The following is an 18,665-nucleotide window of genomic DNA, read 5'->3' as shown; positions in this document are numbered from 1 at the left end:
GGCGGAATGGCAGCAAGGTCAGTCAGTAACATGCTAGATCCTCTTAACGCTGAGAGGGATTGGCGGAAGCTGGGCCCATCATCCTCGCGGTCCGTACGCGTCACACGCACGCGTGTTGCCCGTCGTCACTCGCCGTCAGGGCCGGCGCGCGCGATCTGTAAGGCAAAGAGCGGTGGCGCGGGGCTGGGCCTTGAGTGACCAGGTGAGAAGGCGCCTGCTCCGCTTGGGCCCTGCGCGGCCCCGGCCGCCGCGCCGCTCTGCCCTGAGGGGTGGGGGCAGCGATGGCGGCCCGCGCAGGTGCACGGGCTCGGCGGTCCTTGAGGGGCGCCTCGGGCCTTGCCCCGCTGCCTGGGCTGGGGCGGGGCGGTGACCTGACGTGCCTCTCGGACCCCGGGTCCTGCCGCCCTCCCAGCGGCACGCGGGTGAAAGCTGCCCCGCCCCGCGCATGGCGTCCCGATCCCCCCCCACTCAGCGATATTTAACTGGGCGGGCGTCTATGGCCTATGCGATGCAACAGCTGAAACTAGATGAGCCCAGGGGGGTGCTGGCCTTGGGATCTAGAACATTTTCCTCTGCCCGGTCCCCGGGTGCCAAGGGCCCAGCACGGGGCTTCTCGGGGTGAAGGGGTGTTTATTGTGTGGGGGGGGTGGGTGCTCTCCGTGGTGCCTGCTGAAGTTTAAGATCCACCCCGAGGCAGGCGCTACCTGCCGTGATCTTTCCCCGAGTCAGCTGCTGTTGGCATCTCGTGGCACAGCCTTGTAGCTCAGTTAGGGATATCTGTACCCTGCTGTAGCGCATTTCCCAAGGAGTGCTGCCATGTGCCTTCAGTGTGCCCCAGGTTATGATGGCAGCCTCTGCCTTTCTTTGTAGATTCATAGAAGTTAAGGCTAATTTCATTAGTGCTCATCCTTGTAGCACTCGTGACTGGCAAATTCTTATAGTTAACATATGTGTTATGTCGCCTTTGGTGACTGTGGTGAATTAATGTTTCGCTGGTAGAAATGTTCATGGGGAAAATGAAAGCATTGAAATATTCTTTACTCTGCAAGGTAGAGCTCAGTAGCACTTTGCAAGTGAATCACACTAACTGTATTTCATTACCTACTCACAGTGCGTGGATGCACAGAAAAGCCGAATTCCTTAGTCAGTCAGAAATTAGGGTGGCACAAAGTGCGATGGGCAGTTGGGTGTTTTTTTAATTTATTCTTTCTTTTTCTTCTCAGAGTCAGAAATCATAATGAGTCAGTTTAACTTTGGATCTGGTTCTGCTGGGGGAGGGTTCAACTTTGGCACTCCAAAGACAGCAGCCACCACAGCACCAACAGGATATTCGTTCACACCTGGCAGTGGAGCAGGATTCAGTTTTGGGACACCAACTCCGACCCCAGCAAGCACCCAGTCTACAGGTCTGTTCTCCTTGGCCACCCCTGCTACATCTGCACAGGCTTCTGGATTCACTTTTGGATCACCGGCCACATCAACTGCAGCCCCAGCAGGAAACGTATTTTCGTTAGGGTAAGCACTAACTAGAGGAAGCATCTGTTCATGTTGTTCTCATGAGTTGCCATAATTGAGTTGTCTTTTTCTGTAAATTTTTAAAAAATACATTGTGTGTGGGAGTGGAGAGAATCTAAGTGGAAAGCTAGTTGATTGATTGATTAAGTCTTGTGGGGGATTCAGAAGAAGGAAGATGGGGAAGATGTTTGACATATAGAAGGAGAGCGGTTGTCCCAGGCATACCAAGTGGTGTGGAAAAGGTAGACTTTACTGAGAGGAGGTAATTAAGGAAGCCTCAAGGTAAGTGGAGTTAAGATGTGATGGGTTGTAGTATAGCGTGTTAGAACTGAGCTATCTCTTTGAGATTAAATCCGATGTTCTACAAAGGAATCTGGTAAAGGGCTGACCTTCCTGAAACTCTGCTTATCTAAAACGTTAAAGATAATCTATAAAAACCTGCCCTTCCGCAGCTTGCTGGACTATATTATAAACAGGGCAGTTCACCTTGCTATTCTTTTTCTGTCTAGGGGAAATGTACCAAAGTTAAACTTGGGCAGCAGTGGCACCACTCAGACTACAGGAATCGCTGGGGGTTTTGGACTTGCTAACAGTACCACCCTTACCAGCTCTATACCAAGCAGTGTGCCTTCAAGTCAGGTAGCAGCTCCTTCTGGCTTTGTTTTTGGCCCTGCTACCACCACCACTGCTCAGGCTGGGACAACTGGAGGGTTCAACTTCGCCAGCAGCGGAACAGCTCAGACTGGAACTCCGAACTTTAATATCAGCTCTGTGGGAAATACAACTCAGCAAGTAGCACCTACAGGGTTAACCTTTGGAGCAGCCCCAGCTGCTGCCACCATTGCAGCAACTACTGCACAACCAGCCACTGCCTTCAGTCTTGGGGGACAGTCCACAGGTGAGTATCAATCTTGAATTGGAAGCCCAAGTGTTAACAGTACCATATTCGTATTAAAGCTCCTTCAGTCAGCTGACTTCTGAAACTATGTAAATGAAATGGTATTTACCTATTAAAAGTTCTAATAATGCATTGGTGATTTGTTTGATAAATAGACACTGAAGTCTGCTGTTTCTGTCTGGTGTGAAATAGAATTGGTGCTGTAGGTCAGCATTTTCCAATATATGCTTGCCCGAAGTCACCAGTTACGTGTAACATTTTTTCATGTAGTCTTTAAGATGGCATCTTTATGGATGGTCTCAATAATGTCACGGAAATACAGAGTATACTTTGTACCCTAAATGTTGATAGTCAGCTTTTCTTTCTTGATCCCCGACAGATAATATGCAATTTAGAAAATATACACAGTAGAACCTTAGCAGGAGTGAAATGAAGTGAGCTGTAGCTCACGAAAGCCTATGCTTAAATAAATTTGTTAGTCTCTAAGGTGCCACAAGTACTCCTTTTCTTTTTGCGAATACAGACTAACACGGCTGCTACTCTGAAATTTAGCAGGAGTGTTCTTGTTTGCTGCTGCAGATGCTATAATGGGAAATGACAGAGTGTGAGCATGCACTGAGTCAACAAATCAGTTTGTGGCCTAGTTAGATAGTTGCCTGTTAACAAGCTGGACTCTTTTGTAGGCCATTTCGCAGAGGAAATTTATCTTTCATAGCACTCCAATCTAAGGCCATAATGCTGTGATGAGTGGTCTGCAGTCTTATCTCATTAAATCTTGGGCTACTGACTTACTCATGTCTTGTGTCTGAGTATCTAGACGTACTCCGATGATGGGATGAAGTAAGAGTTTAGAAAGAAACAACTGCAGAGATGACAGTGGGATCATCTGATCTTTATTTTGCACGGCTTGGAATGTCTTTGCAATCATAGTTCCAAAAACCTTTGTGGAAAGCGTTTGGTACCATAGTATTGTGACTGTTACAGATGAATATCTCTTATTAGAACTGTGTTTTCCGTATGTGCTGGTTTTCAACCTCAAAAGACTGAAAAAATTCTGCCACATCCTGAGTGTCGACAGCAAGTTGAAAAGTGGTTGCATTTGTAAAATCAGTTCTCTTTAGAAAGAAGATCTATAACAGAAGAATGAGGGAGGATTTGATAGCTGCTTTCAACTACCTGAAAGGGGGTTCCAAAGAGGATGGCTCTAGACTGTTCTCAATGGTAGCAGATGACAGAACAAGGAGTAATGGTCTCAAGTTGCAGGGGGGGTGGAGGTTTAGATTGGATATTAGGAAAAACTTTTTCACTATGAGGGCGGTGAAACACTGGAATGCGTTACCTAGGGAGGTGGTAGAATCTCCTTCCTTAGAGGTTTTTAAGGTCAGGCTTGACAAAGCCCTGGCTGGGATGATTTAACTGGGAATTGGCCCTGCTTCGAGCAGGGGGTTGGACTAGATGACCTTCTGGGGTCCCTTCCAACCCTGATATTCTATGATTCTATGTGGGCATTTATAGTCAGTTGCTCAGTGGACTGTGTGCCGGGGTTTGAAGCCACCACTGTACTTCCCAGGCCATTAAGGGTACGTCTTCACTTCTTCACTACCCACCGGCTCAGCGGGTAGTGATCAATCTATCGGGGATCGATTTATCGTGTCTCGTCTAGATGCGATAAATCGATCCCCGAATCGATGCCTGTTTTCCACCTTGGCAGGAGGAGTAAGCAGAGTCAATGGGGGAGCCGCCGCGGTTGACCTGCCGCCGTGAGGACGGCCAGGTAACTCAAACTAAGATACTTTGATTTCCGCTACGCGAATAGCGTAGCGGAAGTTGTGTATCTTAGTTCGACCTCCACCCCCCCACAGTGTAGCCTAGGCCCAAGAATAGTTCCAGTACCTCGGACAGGGACAAAGTAGAAGTAGCAAAAAGTCAAATTTGACACATCAGCACAAAGTTACAGTGATGGTCTTTTAGCTATTAAAAAGTGGGGTAAAGTCTATAGCCTGGGTGGGTGATGGTCAGCTGCAGTTAGTCTGCATTACAGCAAATCCTAAAAGTTGTTATGGACAGAATGTATTAGATCTAGTGAATCCCTTTGACAGTGCTGGATCTAGGTCTGTCAGAGAGAGATCAATATTAACCTGATAATAGATACTCTTAGCTCTACTTATAGGATATTGTGGGGTTTTTTTCAGTCTCTCTCCGCAATTGCGGGTATTTTAGAGTGTCTGCTTGAGAACTGTTCGCTCTTGTTTCATTCTTTTTATATTTCTTAATCCAGGTTTAAATTTTGGAGTAGTGGCCTCAACAGCAGCCACCTCTGCACCCACAGGAACATTGACAGCTACTACCATCCAGGGACCTAGTTTATCATTTGGAGCCAAACTTGGAGGTAGGTGGTGACTGGGGCATAGTGACTGAAAGATGAGTCAGGGTGAAGGGGGTCTGACTACCCTTCTTGAAGTAGTTCTGTTTATTGGGGTGTGGAGAACAGATCAAAATAGGAGTGGAGTGGACACATTATACTTTGTCTTACAGTGAATTTGCTCCTTGGTAAGCACCCTTCTGTAAGTTCTCTAAGCACCTTATTTTACTGTACAGCTCAATTTTACTTTGTACAGTTCTGCGCGTGAAAACTGTATTTCACAATTCTTTATGGGGTAAAATTAAACAGAAAGAGAAGTTTAAAGGTGATGGGGAGGGGGGGAAGAGATACTTTAAAATTAAACTTGAAAAGGTATGTAGTACTGATGAGGCATAATACAGGAAAACTGTTTTAGAAAACAGAAGCTGCGGAGGAGAAGACTCTTGCATCAATAGAAGATTAGTGTAGATCAAGGATTCTCAAACTTCATTTTACTGTGACCCCTTTCTGACAACAAAAATTACTACATGAACCTAGGCAGGGTGGGGGGGGACTGAAGCCTGCGCCCCGGGCCCGGGGGGGCAAAGCCCAAGGGTTTCAGTCCCAGGCCAGGGGGCCTGTAACCTGAGCCCTGCCACCCAGGGCTGAAGCCCTCAGGCTTCAGCTCCAGGTGGTAGGGCTTGGGCTTCAGCCCTGGGCCCCAGCAAGTCTAACTCCAGCCCTGGCAACGCCATTAAAATGGCATCACAACCCACTTTGGGATCATGACCCGCAGTTTGAGAACCGCTGGTGTAGATGAATGGAGAAAAGGTGTGTCAAAAGGTCCCATTCTCTGCTTTGTTCATTCTGAGTATGTATTGAAGCTTCAGAGAAGGATATGTTTATATGGGTTTTGGCTTTTTCTGTTCTAGGCTTGACAGCAACATCCACAGCTCCTACCACCACAGCTTCCCTTCTTGGTTCATCTGGGCCTACTTTGTTTGCATCCATAGCAAGTTCTTCAGCGCCAAACTCCTCTGCCACCACAGGCCTCTCACGTAAGTCACAGAACATGTATCAGACAGTTTTCCTCACAGTCTGTCCTCGTATTGGCAAGTAGATGGTTAAGGAGTAGGTTGGCAGGCTCTGTTTGTGGTGATGGTGCTTTTTCACTAAAACGGAGGAATCGTGATAAGGCACAACTACAGTTATTTTGGTCTTTGATAGTGTCAGCTTGTCTTTGTTTGCTTCAGGGCAGAAATCTTGTCAGTGATGTATCCTGTTCATTGCATAGAAACTTTTGTCCAGAACATAATGCATGTGAGAAGAGTGGCAATTTTAACTAACTCTGATTTTTTTTTTTTTTGTCTACCGTCCTGACATTGTCATCACAGCTGAACATGCCAGTGACTATGATTACGCATGTTAAACTCAGGCCTGATCTATGCTACAGAGTTAGGTTGACATACGGCCACTTACGTAGACACTCACAGTTAGGTCAATGTTGCTCCTGCTGATCTAAGTCACTCACTAGGCTGACTTAATAACTCCACCTCCCCGAGACAGCAGGAGGGGAGTGTGGACCTGAAAAATGTAATTTAATTACTACAGTGACTGTACAGCAATGTAACTTAAGTCAACTTAATTTTGTAAAAAGAAAAGGAGTACTTGTGGCACCTTAGAGACTAACCAATTTATTAGAGCATAAGCTTTCGTGAGCTACAGCTCACTTCCTCAGATGCATATCGTGGAAACTGCAGCAGGCTTTATATATACACAGAGAATATGAAACAATACCTCCTCCCACCCCACTGTCCTGCTGGTAATAGCTTATCTAAAGTGATCATCAGGTGGGCCATTTCCAGCACAAATCCAGGTTTTCTCACCCTCCACCCCCCCACACAAATTCACTCTCCTGCTGGTGATAGCCCATCCAAAGTGACAACTCTTTACACAATGTGCATGACAATCAAGTTGGGCTATTTCCTGCACAAATCCAGGTTTTCTCACATCCCCCCCACCCCCATACACACACAAACTCACTCTCCTGCTGGTAATAGCTCATCCAAACTGACCACTCAAGTTAAAATCCAAGTTAAACCAGAACATCGGGGGGGGGGGGGTAGGGAAAAACAAGAGGAAACAGGCTATCACCAGCAGGAGAGTGAATTTGTGTGGGGGGTGGAGGGTGAGAAAACCTGGATTTGTGCTGGAAATGGCCCACCTGATGATCACTTTAGATAAGCTATTACCAGCAGGACAGTGGGGTGGGAGGAGGTATTGTTTCATATTCTCTGTGTATATATAAAGCCTGCTGCAGTTTCCACGATATGCATCTGAGGAAGTGAGCTGTAGCTCACGAAAGCTTATGCTCTAATAAATTGGTTAGTCTCTAAGGTGCCACAAGTACTCCTTTTCTTTTTGCGAATACAGACTAACACGGCTGTTACTCTGAAACCTTAATTTTGTAATGTAGTTTTCCCTCCCTGTGTTGCTATCTTTGAGATAGTGTTTATGATGGTCATGTCTTCACATTCTATTTTCAAGTGAGGTGCTGGTTTGGGGAAGGGTGTATGTGAATATTCGGTGGTTTTAATATGCTGCATATCTCAGTAATTCCTTTGTGGTAGGAGATGTGCCAGTTACTGTCAGTTACTTCATACCAGGAAATACTAACACCCTTCTGCCCACTTTAGGGTAGTTAATCTCACCCTGTGTCCAACTGCTCTCTCACTTTGCAAGCCTATAAATGTGTTAACAGTCATAGTCAACAACAGGGAAACAAACGTGACTAAAGAATTTTACCACAAGGGTTGATTTCTGCTGTTAATATAGCTATTTGTGTAGAAAAACGCCACTTTGCACCTAGCCAGAGAGAGGTTTTAAAAGTCCTTTGGAGAAGTGAAAATGTAGGTTTATTGCACTACAGTCTTTTTGGCGACTGGAGAATATCTTTTTTGATTGCTCACCTGTAACTTTTAGTAGCTTATGTATTTGCTGTATGAATAATTTACCAGATTTTCTCTGAGTTCTTGATGTAAAACATAGAGTCACAGAAATGTAGGACTGGAAGGGACCTCAATAGGTCATCTAGTCTAGTCCCCTGCACTGTGGCAGGACTAAGTATTAGACCATCCCGAACAGGTGTTTGTCTAACCTGTTCTTAAAAACCTCTAATAACAGAGATTCCACAGCTTCCCTAGGTAATTTTGTTTCAGTGCTTAACTACCTTTAAAATTAGGAAGTTTTCCATAATATCTAACCCAAATCTCCCTTGCTGCAATTTAAGCCCAGTACTTCTTGTCCTGTCCTCAGTGATTAAGGAGCAAAATTTATCACCCTCCTCTTTATAACAGTCTTTTATGCACTTGAATACTGTTATCCTGTCCCCTCTGCTCTTTTCAAGACTAAACAAACTTTTTTTTTTTTTTTTTTTCAGTCTTTCCCCCTAGTTCATATTTTCAAGACCTTTAGTCAGTTTTGTTGCTCTCCTCTTCACTTTCTCCAATTTATCCACACCTTTCCTGAAGTGCGATGCCGAGAACTGGACACAGTACTCCAGCTTAGGCCTTACTAGTGTTGAGTAGAGTAGAGGAATTACTGCTGGTGTCTTGCTTACAACGCTCCTGATAATACATCCCAGAATGATGTTTGATTTTTTTGTAACACTAAGATACAGAAGCTTCAGGATAAGGTTGTTCTTGGTCTAATCAGCTGTGACTTAAGCTCTCCAGATTGCTCACTTTCTTTGCCCCTACCCTTGCAAAGAGGCTTGAGGAGGGCTTTTGGCTTGATAACGACAATCAGGTGTCCTCTCCTTTTTTAGATAAAGGCCTGGGTTTTGGCTGCACTGTTTGTGGAGGTTTTTTCCCCTCCCTTTTTCTTTTTTTTTCCATAGATGACACTTTCTTTACTCTTTGGACCAGAGTAATTTTGTTGTTTTTTATATTATTCAGCTGTTTCGGGTGTTAGGACATGAAAGCAGAAGGTTGGGTCCATCAGTAAATACATATGCTATGTAACTTCAGGATCACCTTCATTTTTTGTCTGAGAGAAACCATGTAATTTACCAGAGAGAGCATGCAAAACTGGGCCACCTGAAGTAAGAAATAGCCGCTCACTTGCATTAGAAGAAACCAGGCAGTATTTTGAGATCTTTAGGCTGTGTTCATAGGAACATAGCCTAGCCAGATCACTCCAACCAAATTACATTACATGTTGTAAAAACTCGCTGAGTATGGAGTCAATCATGCACCTCCTGGGGACCAAACTTGTCCCTGGTGTAACTCCATTGAAGTTAGTGGAGTTCTACCAGAAATGAATTTGGCTTACTGCCTTCATTCTGCTTACGATTTGGCTGCTCTTTTCCAAAGTGTCTCTCTGTGGGGCTTAGTAAATTTGACAAGAGAGTCTTCTGAGTTTCGCCATATCCAGGTTGCTGTATTTGATACAGTGGATTGTTTCCATAATGAGTTACTCTCAATCCTTACTCTCATTTAGCCTCTGAGAACTTATCCTTCCGGATTGTGTTCCCAACCTGTCTTGAGCCTGGTGTTTGGGTCCTATTGCCTGTTCTAGCAGTTTGTACTTGTTGAATGTTGCATGTTTCAAATTATCCAAATATAATAGTAGCTTTGCAGCTGAATTGAGAAGAACTCTTAAAACAGCTGTGAGGCCTTCTGCATGTATTCATGGTTTCAATCTGCCATTCTTCACCTAGATGCCTGGATGTTCCCTCAGCCTACATAGTTATTGGTTCATTGCTTGTACAGATAAAATAGGGACCAGGGCACAGTAACTTTCTAAAGGGGATCCTTGTGCAGTGGGATGCAGCGGAAGCTGTTTCATTCTCTTCTGTTTACAGTTGGTGGCACCTCAACTGCAGCAACCAGTCTGGGTACTCTTGGATTTGGATTAAAGGTCCCTGGAACAACAACTGCTGCAACCATCACTACCACCAGTAAGGACTAGATTCTGAAAAGAATGAGAATGGTCATGCTGATAACACTATTGTATAGTCCCATGGTTCTCATTCTCTTTCTGCCCAGGATCTGAAAACCATCCACTGTTTTGTGTTATGATACATCTAGTCCCACAATTCTTTGTGGTCATTGTGGACTTGTGTTCACAGCAAGAAACCACAGGTGGTCTTGGCTGGGGGCTGTTGGAATTTGGCAGTTTGGTTTACAGGGTTGGTGAGGGGCTGCTGTTATTGGGGTAGCATCTCCCTCTCCAGCCACCAGCCTTCCTACACAGCAGGCATAGCATTGCTTCAAGAGGCTGTGGATCTAGCTGAACATTGTGTAGGGATAGAGGGGAGGGAGAAATAGGAAGGATTAGGGAGCTGCAGTAGGATTAGTTGGGGTGATAGAATAGAAAGGGAGCATCTAGCTTCTTCCGTGCCCTGGATCCTAGAGAATGCAGAATTTTGAAGCCTTTTCCCCACTTCCATCAACCAATGGGTTGTTCGCACTTCTGAGTTGCACCCGACTGGTTGAGAAGTCCTTGTCTAGACTTAATAATAAAACAGTACCAAGATCCAGGACCCAGCATCCTGTTCCTGACTCTGACAGTCAGTTGCTCTGTGATCCTTGCCTGTCTATGTCTTAGCTTTCCTTTTTGTAAAATAGTAGTATTGCCCAACAAGCATTGAGGCTTGTTTCCTTAAGGTTCATAAAGAGCTTTGACGTCCTGGAACAGAAGGTGCAGTGTAACTGTCAAGTTTTATTAACAGATGTTCATCAGCATCATAAAAACATTTTTTTTGTTCACCAGCTCTGCTTATAAGAAGTCCAGTTCCAAAAGAAGAGTGGTGATGCAGCTCACAAATTGCATGCGTTGGCAGAGCTATGTGTAGATCCAGTATCATAGTAGTTGGGGTCCTGCAGAACTGGGTTGAGAGAAATGTGTGCAAAGTTTGCATTGTATCTTTCTCAATATTACCTGGTTAAATACATGCTTTCAGTCCCTCATTTTAATAGAGCCACTTGGGTTGGAAGGGAACTTGGGGATCTTCAGTCCATCCCTGTCCATTGTAGCAATATTGATTTATTTATAATCAATCTTCTCTCTATATCTATATAATTTGAAAACTAAGAGAAATAAGACATCAGCTGCTGCTTATACAGGATAGAGCTTTCTAAAGATCTCCTAACACCTTACAAAGCGTTATCTACATCTTACAAATGGAGAAACTTGAAGTGGCTAATCTAGATCACACAGTCAAGGTCATTTGCGAATAGAACTCATGTCTCCTAATTCCCAATCTTGCGTCCAATCTGCTAAATCACAGCTGACCTCTCCTCCGACTTCTCCTCCGACCTCTCCTCCTCTGTATTCATTCCTCTCCTTTTATGTGTGGTGTGACACTAAATCTTCCCTTGCAGGCACTTCTTCTGCCCCTAGCACAGGCTTTGCCTTGAATCTTAAACCACTGACCACCACTGGTACCATTGGTGCTGTGACTTCTACTGCTACTATAGCCGCCACAACAACCAGGTGAGTCCTTTCAGCCAATTGAGTTACTGCCAAGTGTCCTAGTTCAGGGTCTGAGTACTGAGAGTGAGTACTCAAATTCATGATGTAGTCAGTTTGTTGGATTTTGGGTGGAGGAATCAGAATAGGCTACTCCAGACAAAGAGTCTGTGGTGGGATTGGAATGCAGCAGTACAGTGAGTATCCTAGATATACTATATCCTGGCAGGGATGTTCTGTTGGGGTCTATTTATAATTCAGTGGTATTGTGGTTTACGCTAACTGTGCTGTCAGCTTTATATCTTGTCATTTTTGAGCTTGTATTCATTCTAATGCTTAATGCTTTCTCAACTTCCCGAACCCCAGTGCTCCCCCAGTGATGACTTATGCTCAGCTGGAGAGTCTGATTAATAAGTGGAGCCTAGAACTGGAGGACCAGGAGAAACATTTTCTTCATCAGGCTACCCAGGTCAATGCCTGGGATCGGACACTGATTGAGAATGGAGAGAAGGTGAGATGGCATGCCTTATCAACCTGCTTTTCACATAGGGCCAGATTTTTAAAGGTATTTGGGTGCCGAAAGATGCAAATAGCCACCCAGTGGGATTTTCAAAAGCACCTAGACACCAAACTCCCATTGTTGGGTTTTTGGGGGGAGGAGGAAATCCCTCTAGGCACCTATCTGCTGCTTATACAGCTTTACAAATCTGGCCCAGCATGATTAAGAGTTGCACAGATAAGATGAGAAATCTTAGACCAGCCTGTTTCTAGGAGTTGGCTTTTGTGGCCATAACTCCAGTGCTAAATCTAAAATGTTCTTTATAAATATTTATACCACTATTTCCTCTTTCTAGTACACAATTTTCATGGTGTTTTTCTCAATCCCACCCCTTTCCATCTACCCCTACATCCTGACAAATGATTTCTGAATTCTATTACTACAGTCTGTTAAATGCTGTGTGTTCCTGTCTGGTTTTAGATTACTTCGTTACACAGAGAAGTGGAGAAAGTGAAGCTGGATCAGAAGAGGTAAGAGAGACTGAGTGCTTTAGTGAGTTGTTTTATTTTCCTGGGATAGTGTTCTTTCCATCTCCTTGCAGCCTTCTGATGATGAAGAGTTTATACACCATATATAACTCTCCCCTAAGTTGCTTTCAGTAGCACACTTGTTCATTTGCCTTTTTGCAGGTTGGATCAGGAACTTGATTTCATCCTGTCACAACAGAAGGAGCTGGAAGATTTGCTGATTCCTCTGGAGGAGTCTGTAAAGGAACAGAGTGGGACTATCTACTTGCAGCACGCAGATGAGGAGCGGGAGCGAACGTACGGAAGTGACCCTGGTTAAGCACATGATAGGGCAGAACTAATGTAGTAACATTTGCAAACAGGGAGAATTAAACTTGGACTACAGGGCATTCTACGGGGTTGCTATAGGATGAGGAAACTAGTAACAGCTTTTTGTGGAACATAGTCTTCCCAGTGGCTTACATTTCCCATATTGGAAGTGGGGATAGAGGAATGGGGAAGTAGAGCTGTCAATATTATTATTTTATTAGGTAGCATCAACGGAGTTCTTTTGAGGGATGTGGACTTAACTAGCTATTTGAGGGCAGTCTATTAATGATCTCTCTAATACTACTGAAAGTGAAGTCCCATAGATGCTGATTAGAGCCAGGGAAGCACTGTGTGTGATTATTCAAGTCATGCAAGCATTTTAGGGCAAGGACTGGTGAATTCTAGTAAGGCGACCAGAGAGGGCGTCTGACTTGCCCAAGAGATGTCTTGCAGGATCTGGACCAGTTGGTTTGTTTTATTCCTCTGGCAGGGTGTGAGGAGAATATCCTCTTGAATCTTAAATGTCAAAGAGCACTGAAGACATCTCTGCTCCCAGTGTCCTCACAGGTCTCTCCTATGAAAGAATGTTGGTGTTGCCTAGTTCGTGTGGCAAAACATTCCTCCCAGTGTACCTGGTATATCTGTTTGATTTGAAACACTCTGATCACGTCTTCTCTTATGTTCTTTGCAGCTATAAATTGGCTGAAAACATAGATGCCCAGTTGAAGCGTATGGCACAGGATCTCAAAGACATCATCGAGCACCTAAACACATCTGGGGGCCCTGCCGATACCAGTGACCCAGTGAGTATGAGCCCAGTACTCTTGTGAACATGGTAAAAATCTTATAGGCTATTTTAACTTGTGTAGCTCTCAATACTCTTCGTCGTTTGTATTTTCAGGATTTGAAGAGGATTTTACAGCTTTTACTCCCTGTTTTTTTTTCTGTTGGCCAAACTCCTGTTCCAGCACAAGCCAATGTGGCTTCCTTATGCTTCCTCTAGGGTCACATGAACATTATAAATGCTGCCAGCAGAGAGGTTGCAAAACCTCCCCACACAATCACTCACCTGTTGTATTTATCTTTTATATAAATATATTTTTGAAGTCTGGAAGATATTTTCCACCATATTGTAGACTTTTGCAGACCTATCAGATTTTGGGTGTGAACTTTGGATAGTCCTGTGTGCACCACTCAGTTGCCCTAGGGACAATAGGCCATCTCTTGCTTGGGTTTAGGACCAAATACTATTTGTTAGTGTGGCTGCAATCCTGCTTACTATTATGCTGCTTGCATATTCCTTGTGATGGATCAAAGTTCTCCTCCGTCCCATGTACATCTGACATTATTTCCATCTGTTGTACTTTTCATCTTCTAATTCAGACCTGCATTCTCATCTTTCTCCTTCATATCAACTTGATTTTAATCTCCATCATAGTTTTTGCCTGTAGGCTTGTCAGTGGAGAACTTCCCAGCCTCTTCTACACCACCCTGAGAGTAAACCTTTTACGGGTATGATGTATCTGACCTCTATTAGCTTAAGAAAGCCCAGGCCACAAGGATATTTTCCAAACCAGAGGTCCCTCATACAGCTGTACTATGTGCTACTTCTGTACCAGCTTCACCTGGGTGAAGTGACTGATAGACTTGCTAAATGTATGGAGTATTTAGTTAGCCCTGACTGCTACAGCAAGCCCCGAGGACCAGGATAGACTGGTGTCTAACTGGTATTTCTCTTACTGTTGTTCATTTCCACGTGTTACAACACAATAACTCACACCTAAAATCTTGCATCTATTTCTCTCCAGCTCCAGCAGATCTGTAAAATTTTGAATGCACACATGGATTCACTGCAGTGGATTGACCAGAACTCTGGTAAGAACCTTAATGAAGCCTTTTTTTAAGTAAAAAAAACCAGACTGGCCAAAATGTCAGGTCTGAACTGCACTTAGGAAGGAAGATTGGATATCTTGAAGGAGAAGGGGAAGTGTAATCTCTTACTGGTCTCTCTGTTCATTGCTTAGTGGAGGGACTGAATTTTGAGAGATCAGCTAGATAGTGATTGGTGCTGGTAGTGAACTGTGCAAAACAATCACTTGTTATGAAGTTTAAAATACTAAGTCCAGTTCTGGTGTGTGTGTGTTTCTTGACCATAGATCACTAAAGAAAGATACATGAGGCATCTTCCCCAAGTACCTAGTCTATCGTCATTTGGATTCCCCTGTCTCTTCATGCTCCATTAAAGGCCTATAGATTCAGTAGTTCCTGGATGAAGTTCCTGGACATTTGCTAAATATGTTAGGAAAATCAGTGTTCTAAAACTATCAATAGAAAATGGCTTCCCTATTGATAGTCCTGAGCATGGGCTTTTATGGTATCAGTCTTTTCTTTATGGAAAATGTCTTATGAGGGTCACAAATGCCAATTTTTAAAATGCTCTGGTCACCCCCATTGGCCTTCCTACCTCAGTACCTATCCTGTGGCCCCTCTCTCTCCTGACTTTCAGCACAGGAAGATTGCTCCTTACACTATTAGCTGAGGTCAAACGTTCCTTCCCTGCAGGTGCTGCAGTAACTCCATTTTCTGAGGGACACTGCAGAAGTTGCAAAGTAACTTTGAGAAGATAATACTGAGCAGATGTTATGCTTGGTATTAGAAAGGAAGATTGCTCTCCAGGGACTAGTTCTTTTCCCACTAAAATATTGGGATGCTTCCAGGGTTTAATTGCTTTTTCTAAAGTTATTACACATAGTTTTCATGACCAGGAACCATCTGTCTCCCAGTAAAGGATCCTGAGTATTCTAGCTAGTTTGCATCTCTCCTTAACTGAACCTAATTAGCCACAAGGGGACACTGTTGAGTGATGTGGTGCTGCTCTTTCCAGGACTCAGGTACACTAGCTCTGCTGCACTCTCAACTCCTGCAAAGCTGTGAATGTTCCCAAACCCATGGTTTATATTCATCCCTGTTGAAAGTAGGCACAACTCCCTTGATTTAAATAGACTTGCGTCTCCTTATACCAGAGCTGTATTTGGCTTCCAGATTTCTAAAAGGTGTTAACTTCTCAGTACCCAGTGCTTGTCATCATGATGAGACTTGACAGCTTCTGGGATGTCGCCTGTAGCAGCAGATCTGTGGGTCCAGTTGCAGAAAGTATCTGGAAACGTTAGCCTTGTGTAAAGCAGTTGCCTGTTTCTTTTGAAGATGATTATTAAAGGGGTTGCAATTTGTTCCCTCAGTGTGAGAATTTTTCTTGTATTACAAATAGGACCCTACCAAATTCATGGTCAGTTTTGGTCAATTTCATGATCATAGAATTTTTAAAATAGTAAATTTCATTATTTCAGCTATTTAAATTTGAAATTTCATGGTGTTGTAATTGTAGGGGTCCTGACCCAAAAAGGAGGGGGAAGGGGGTGGGGAGGGGGAGGAGGGTTTGCAAGGTTATAATGGTGTGGGGGTTGTGGTACTGCTACTCTTACTTCTGTGCTGCTGCAGCCGGTGGCTGCTTTCAGAGCTGGGCAGCTGGAGAGTGGTGACTGCTGGCCGGGATCCCAGCTTTGAAGGCAGAGCCACCGTCAGCAGCAGGGCAGAAGTAAGGATGGCATGGTATAGTATTGTACTAACCTTACTTCTACACTGCTGTTGGCGGGGCGCTGCCTTCAGAGCTGGGCACCTGGCCAACAGCTGCCGCTCTCCAGCTGGCTAGCTCTGAAGGCAGTGCAGAAATAAGGGTGGCAATACCACGATTCCCCCCTAAAATAACCTTGTGATCCCCCTGCAACTCCCTTTTGGGTCAGGACTCCCAATTTGAGACACTCTGGTCTCCCCCGTGACATCTGTATAGTATACGGTAAAAGCACACAAGACCAGATTTTACAGTCCGTGACGTGTTTTTCATGGCTGAATTTGGTAGGGTCCTAATTGTAAATCATGGCTATTCAGCCAGTTAATTAAATCACTAGATGAATTGAATGGTCCAATATCTATTTTTAGGGAATATGTAAGTTTCAAAGAGGAACCTGTCAACTTTAGTATGATAGGACTAGTCCCTTATGCAGGGGTTGGAGCAGTTGATGTTACAAAATGTACTTTTTTCCCGAAATGATTCATGTGCTTCCTTTGTTCCCTTGGGGTGTTTAGCAAATATAAGAGTTCCTGTTCTTATGTACACTTCCCCATCATGTGTCCCCTTCTGCATCAGCCAGAATGGCTTTTCCCATTGGCAGGACTGGGAGAAGTGGAGCTTCTAAGATTATATTTTTCTTGATTTTAAAAATGTAAAACATAGAGATTGTTCACAAGTTTCTAAATCCCATTCCCTTAAAACACCTTTAGAGCCACTTCATAAAAGCAAAGGAGCTCTTCTAGATAATAGTTACATCTGTTATTTTGTCTGAGGGGTTTCTTAAGACTTCTGTAACTTTAACATTTGCATCCAGAGAGCTGTATTAGCCTAGTAAATGTGTGGGTTTTTTAAAATATGGAACAGGCACCTACTAGATTCCAAACTCTCACATTGGTAAGATCTGTAAACACACCTTAGGCTAATCTGCTTCCCATTTCCAATGAGTCTGCTCCTTCTCGGCCCACCATAGCACCTTAAAATGACAAGAGCTTAGCTGGCGGAACACGGGTATAGTCTAGAAAATCTTAAGTCTCCCCTCTTGCCAAAATAACTCCATGGAATTTTACTTTCTTCCTGTTTCTCTTATTAAATGTTTGAGGGTTACCAAAGCTGACTGGACACTGGTGAGAGCTCTGCTTTGTAATGGGACTATTAAGTTTTGAGATGCATATATTTGTAGCTGATGGTGGGGCTAAAACTCACTGTACACAGAGTGCCCTGCATAATATGGAGCTTTGAAAAGGGTATTTAAATTTGCTGAGTTATTTGTTCTTGAAAATGTGGGCTATTGCATGTGTTTTAACACTTCTAATACACATTAACTGCAAAGGGAAAGCTTGTTTGTCCAGGAGAGGGGTTTCCTGGAGTCTGACTTAAGATTGGAATTAACTCCTGCAAACTCGAAGTACTAACACAAAACATGCTGCTTTCTATTCCAAGTGCAAAATGCATTTCAACCTGCCTTCATTAACAAAAACACATAGAGTATCTTACATTCATTAAAATGTGTATATAATAAACCCATATATAATTTTCCCTTTAAGAAGAAAGAAAACATCCCAAATGCTAGTCAGGTCACTTAATGTGCTCCTGGAAGACTCTCTGATATCCCATGTTAGATGTATTACAAAAACTTAAATGGACTAGAATGTCTCTGTAATACAGACCCATAGTGCAGCTTTATGATAAAGATTGGTGAAATGATTCTGGAGGAGTCACTTACAGGCTTTCAGAAAGAGTAGGCTTTTTCAGTGCAGTGCCTACAGCATACAGAACTATTACGGTAATTTTACAGACAATAATTGACAATGAATTATAGGTCATGAAGAGGGCAGAGTGGCTTGTGTGTGTGTGATTTGCATATTTCCAAAATATGGAGCCTGTTCCAACTACTCTTGTTCAGCAAGTGTTTAGTTTCTAACTTTGTAAAACTTTCGTTGAAAATGTAAATGAAATAACATAAATTAATCAGTAAGGAAGATTGATGTGATGTCTAAAATGTCCTCTTGGGCTCGTCCACTTGTTTCTGGGTGTTGCTGGAGTTTCTCCAATCAAAGCCATCCAATGAGCCTTTTGTAGTTCAGCAGTGTCTTGTGTTGGGTTTTTCTCTCCCCTTCTGTTCCCAAACCTATCTTAATCATTGATCTTTACTCTTTCTGAGACACTCCTCTCTCCTCCAGACCTGTACTGCCTAGGGCTGTCTCTTATGATCCTCATGTGTGTATTATGTTTTTCCCCCTCTTCCCACAGCCCTGCTGCAGAGGAAAGTGGAGGAGGTGACGAAGGTTTGTGAGAGCCGCCGAAAGGAACAGGAACGCAGTTTTCGGATCACATTTGATTGAGTGATCCAAGAAATATCTACTGCTGTAATATTCACCTGATAGCCATTATGTAAAAACTTAGGAAAAATAGAGTAAAAATTGTGATATCACGTTGTTTTTTTGTTTCAATAAAATGCTTTTTCATGCCAAACC

At 43.7% G+C, this 18,665-nt stretch overlaps 1 protein-coding gene across 1 annotated transcript; it reads left to right on the top strand.

Moving 5' to 3' along the window:
* The first annotated feature begins 102 nt into the window (after positions 1–102).
* On the top strand, positions 103–18,665 carry NUP62CL (nucleoporin 62 C-terminal like). The gene is made up of 13 exons (XM_084638505.1): positions 103–202; positions 1,224–1,515; positions 2,025–2,413; positions 4,692–4,802; positions 5,687–5,812; positions 9,619–9,714; positions 11,141–11,252; positions 11,595–11,739; positions 12,208–12,257; positions 12,417–12,551; positions 13,255–13,366; positions 14,372–14,438; positions 18,442–18,665. Exons 2-13 carry the CDS (start codon positions 1,238–1,240, stop codon positions 18,531–18,533), a joined length of 1,713 nt encoding a protein of 570 aa, XP_084494631.1. The 5' UTR covers positions 103–202; positions 1,224–1,237; the 3' UTR covers positions 18,534–18,665.

Source organism: Lepidochelys olivacea (assembly GCF_965140295.1).
Source record: "Lepidochelys olivacea isolate rLepOli2 genome assembly, chromosome: 9".
Lineage (NCBI taxonomy): Eukaryota > Metazoa > Chordata > Testudines > Cheloniidae > Lepidochelys > Lepidochelys olivacea.
Note: the sequence above shows the minus strand (reverse complement) of the source record. Positions and strands in the feature narration are given on the sequence as shown.

What these genes read in the sequence shown, in the direction of transcription:
- NUP62CL (XM_084638505.1), top strand. Translation starts at nt 1,238, where the DNA reads ATGAGTCAGTTTAACTTTGGATCTGGTTCTGCTGGGGGAGGGTTCAAC. An exon ending in TGCAACCATCACTACCACCA is followed by an intron (nt 9,715 to 11,140) that starts GTAAGGACTAGA and finishes CTTCCCTTGCAG; the next exon opens with GCACTTCTTCTGCCCCTAGC. An exon ending in TGATTGAGAATGGAGAGAAG is followed by an intron (nt 11,740 to 12,207) that starts GTGAGATGGCAT and finishes GTCTGGTTTTAG; the next exon opens with ATTACTTCGTTACACAGAGA.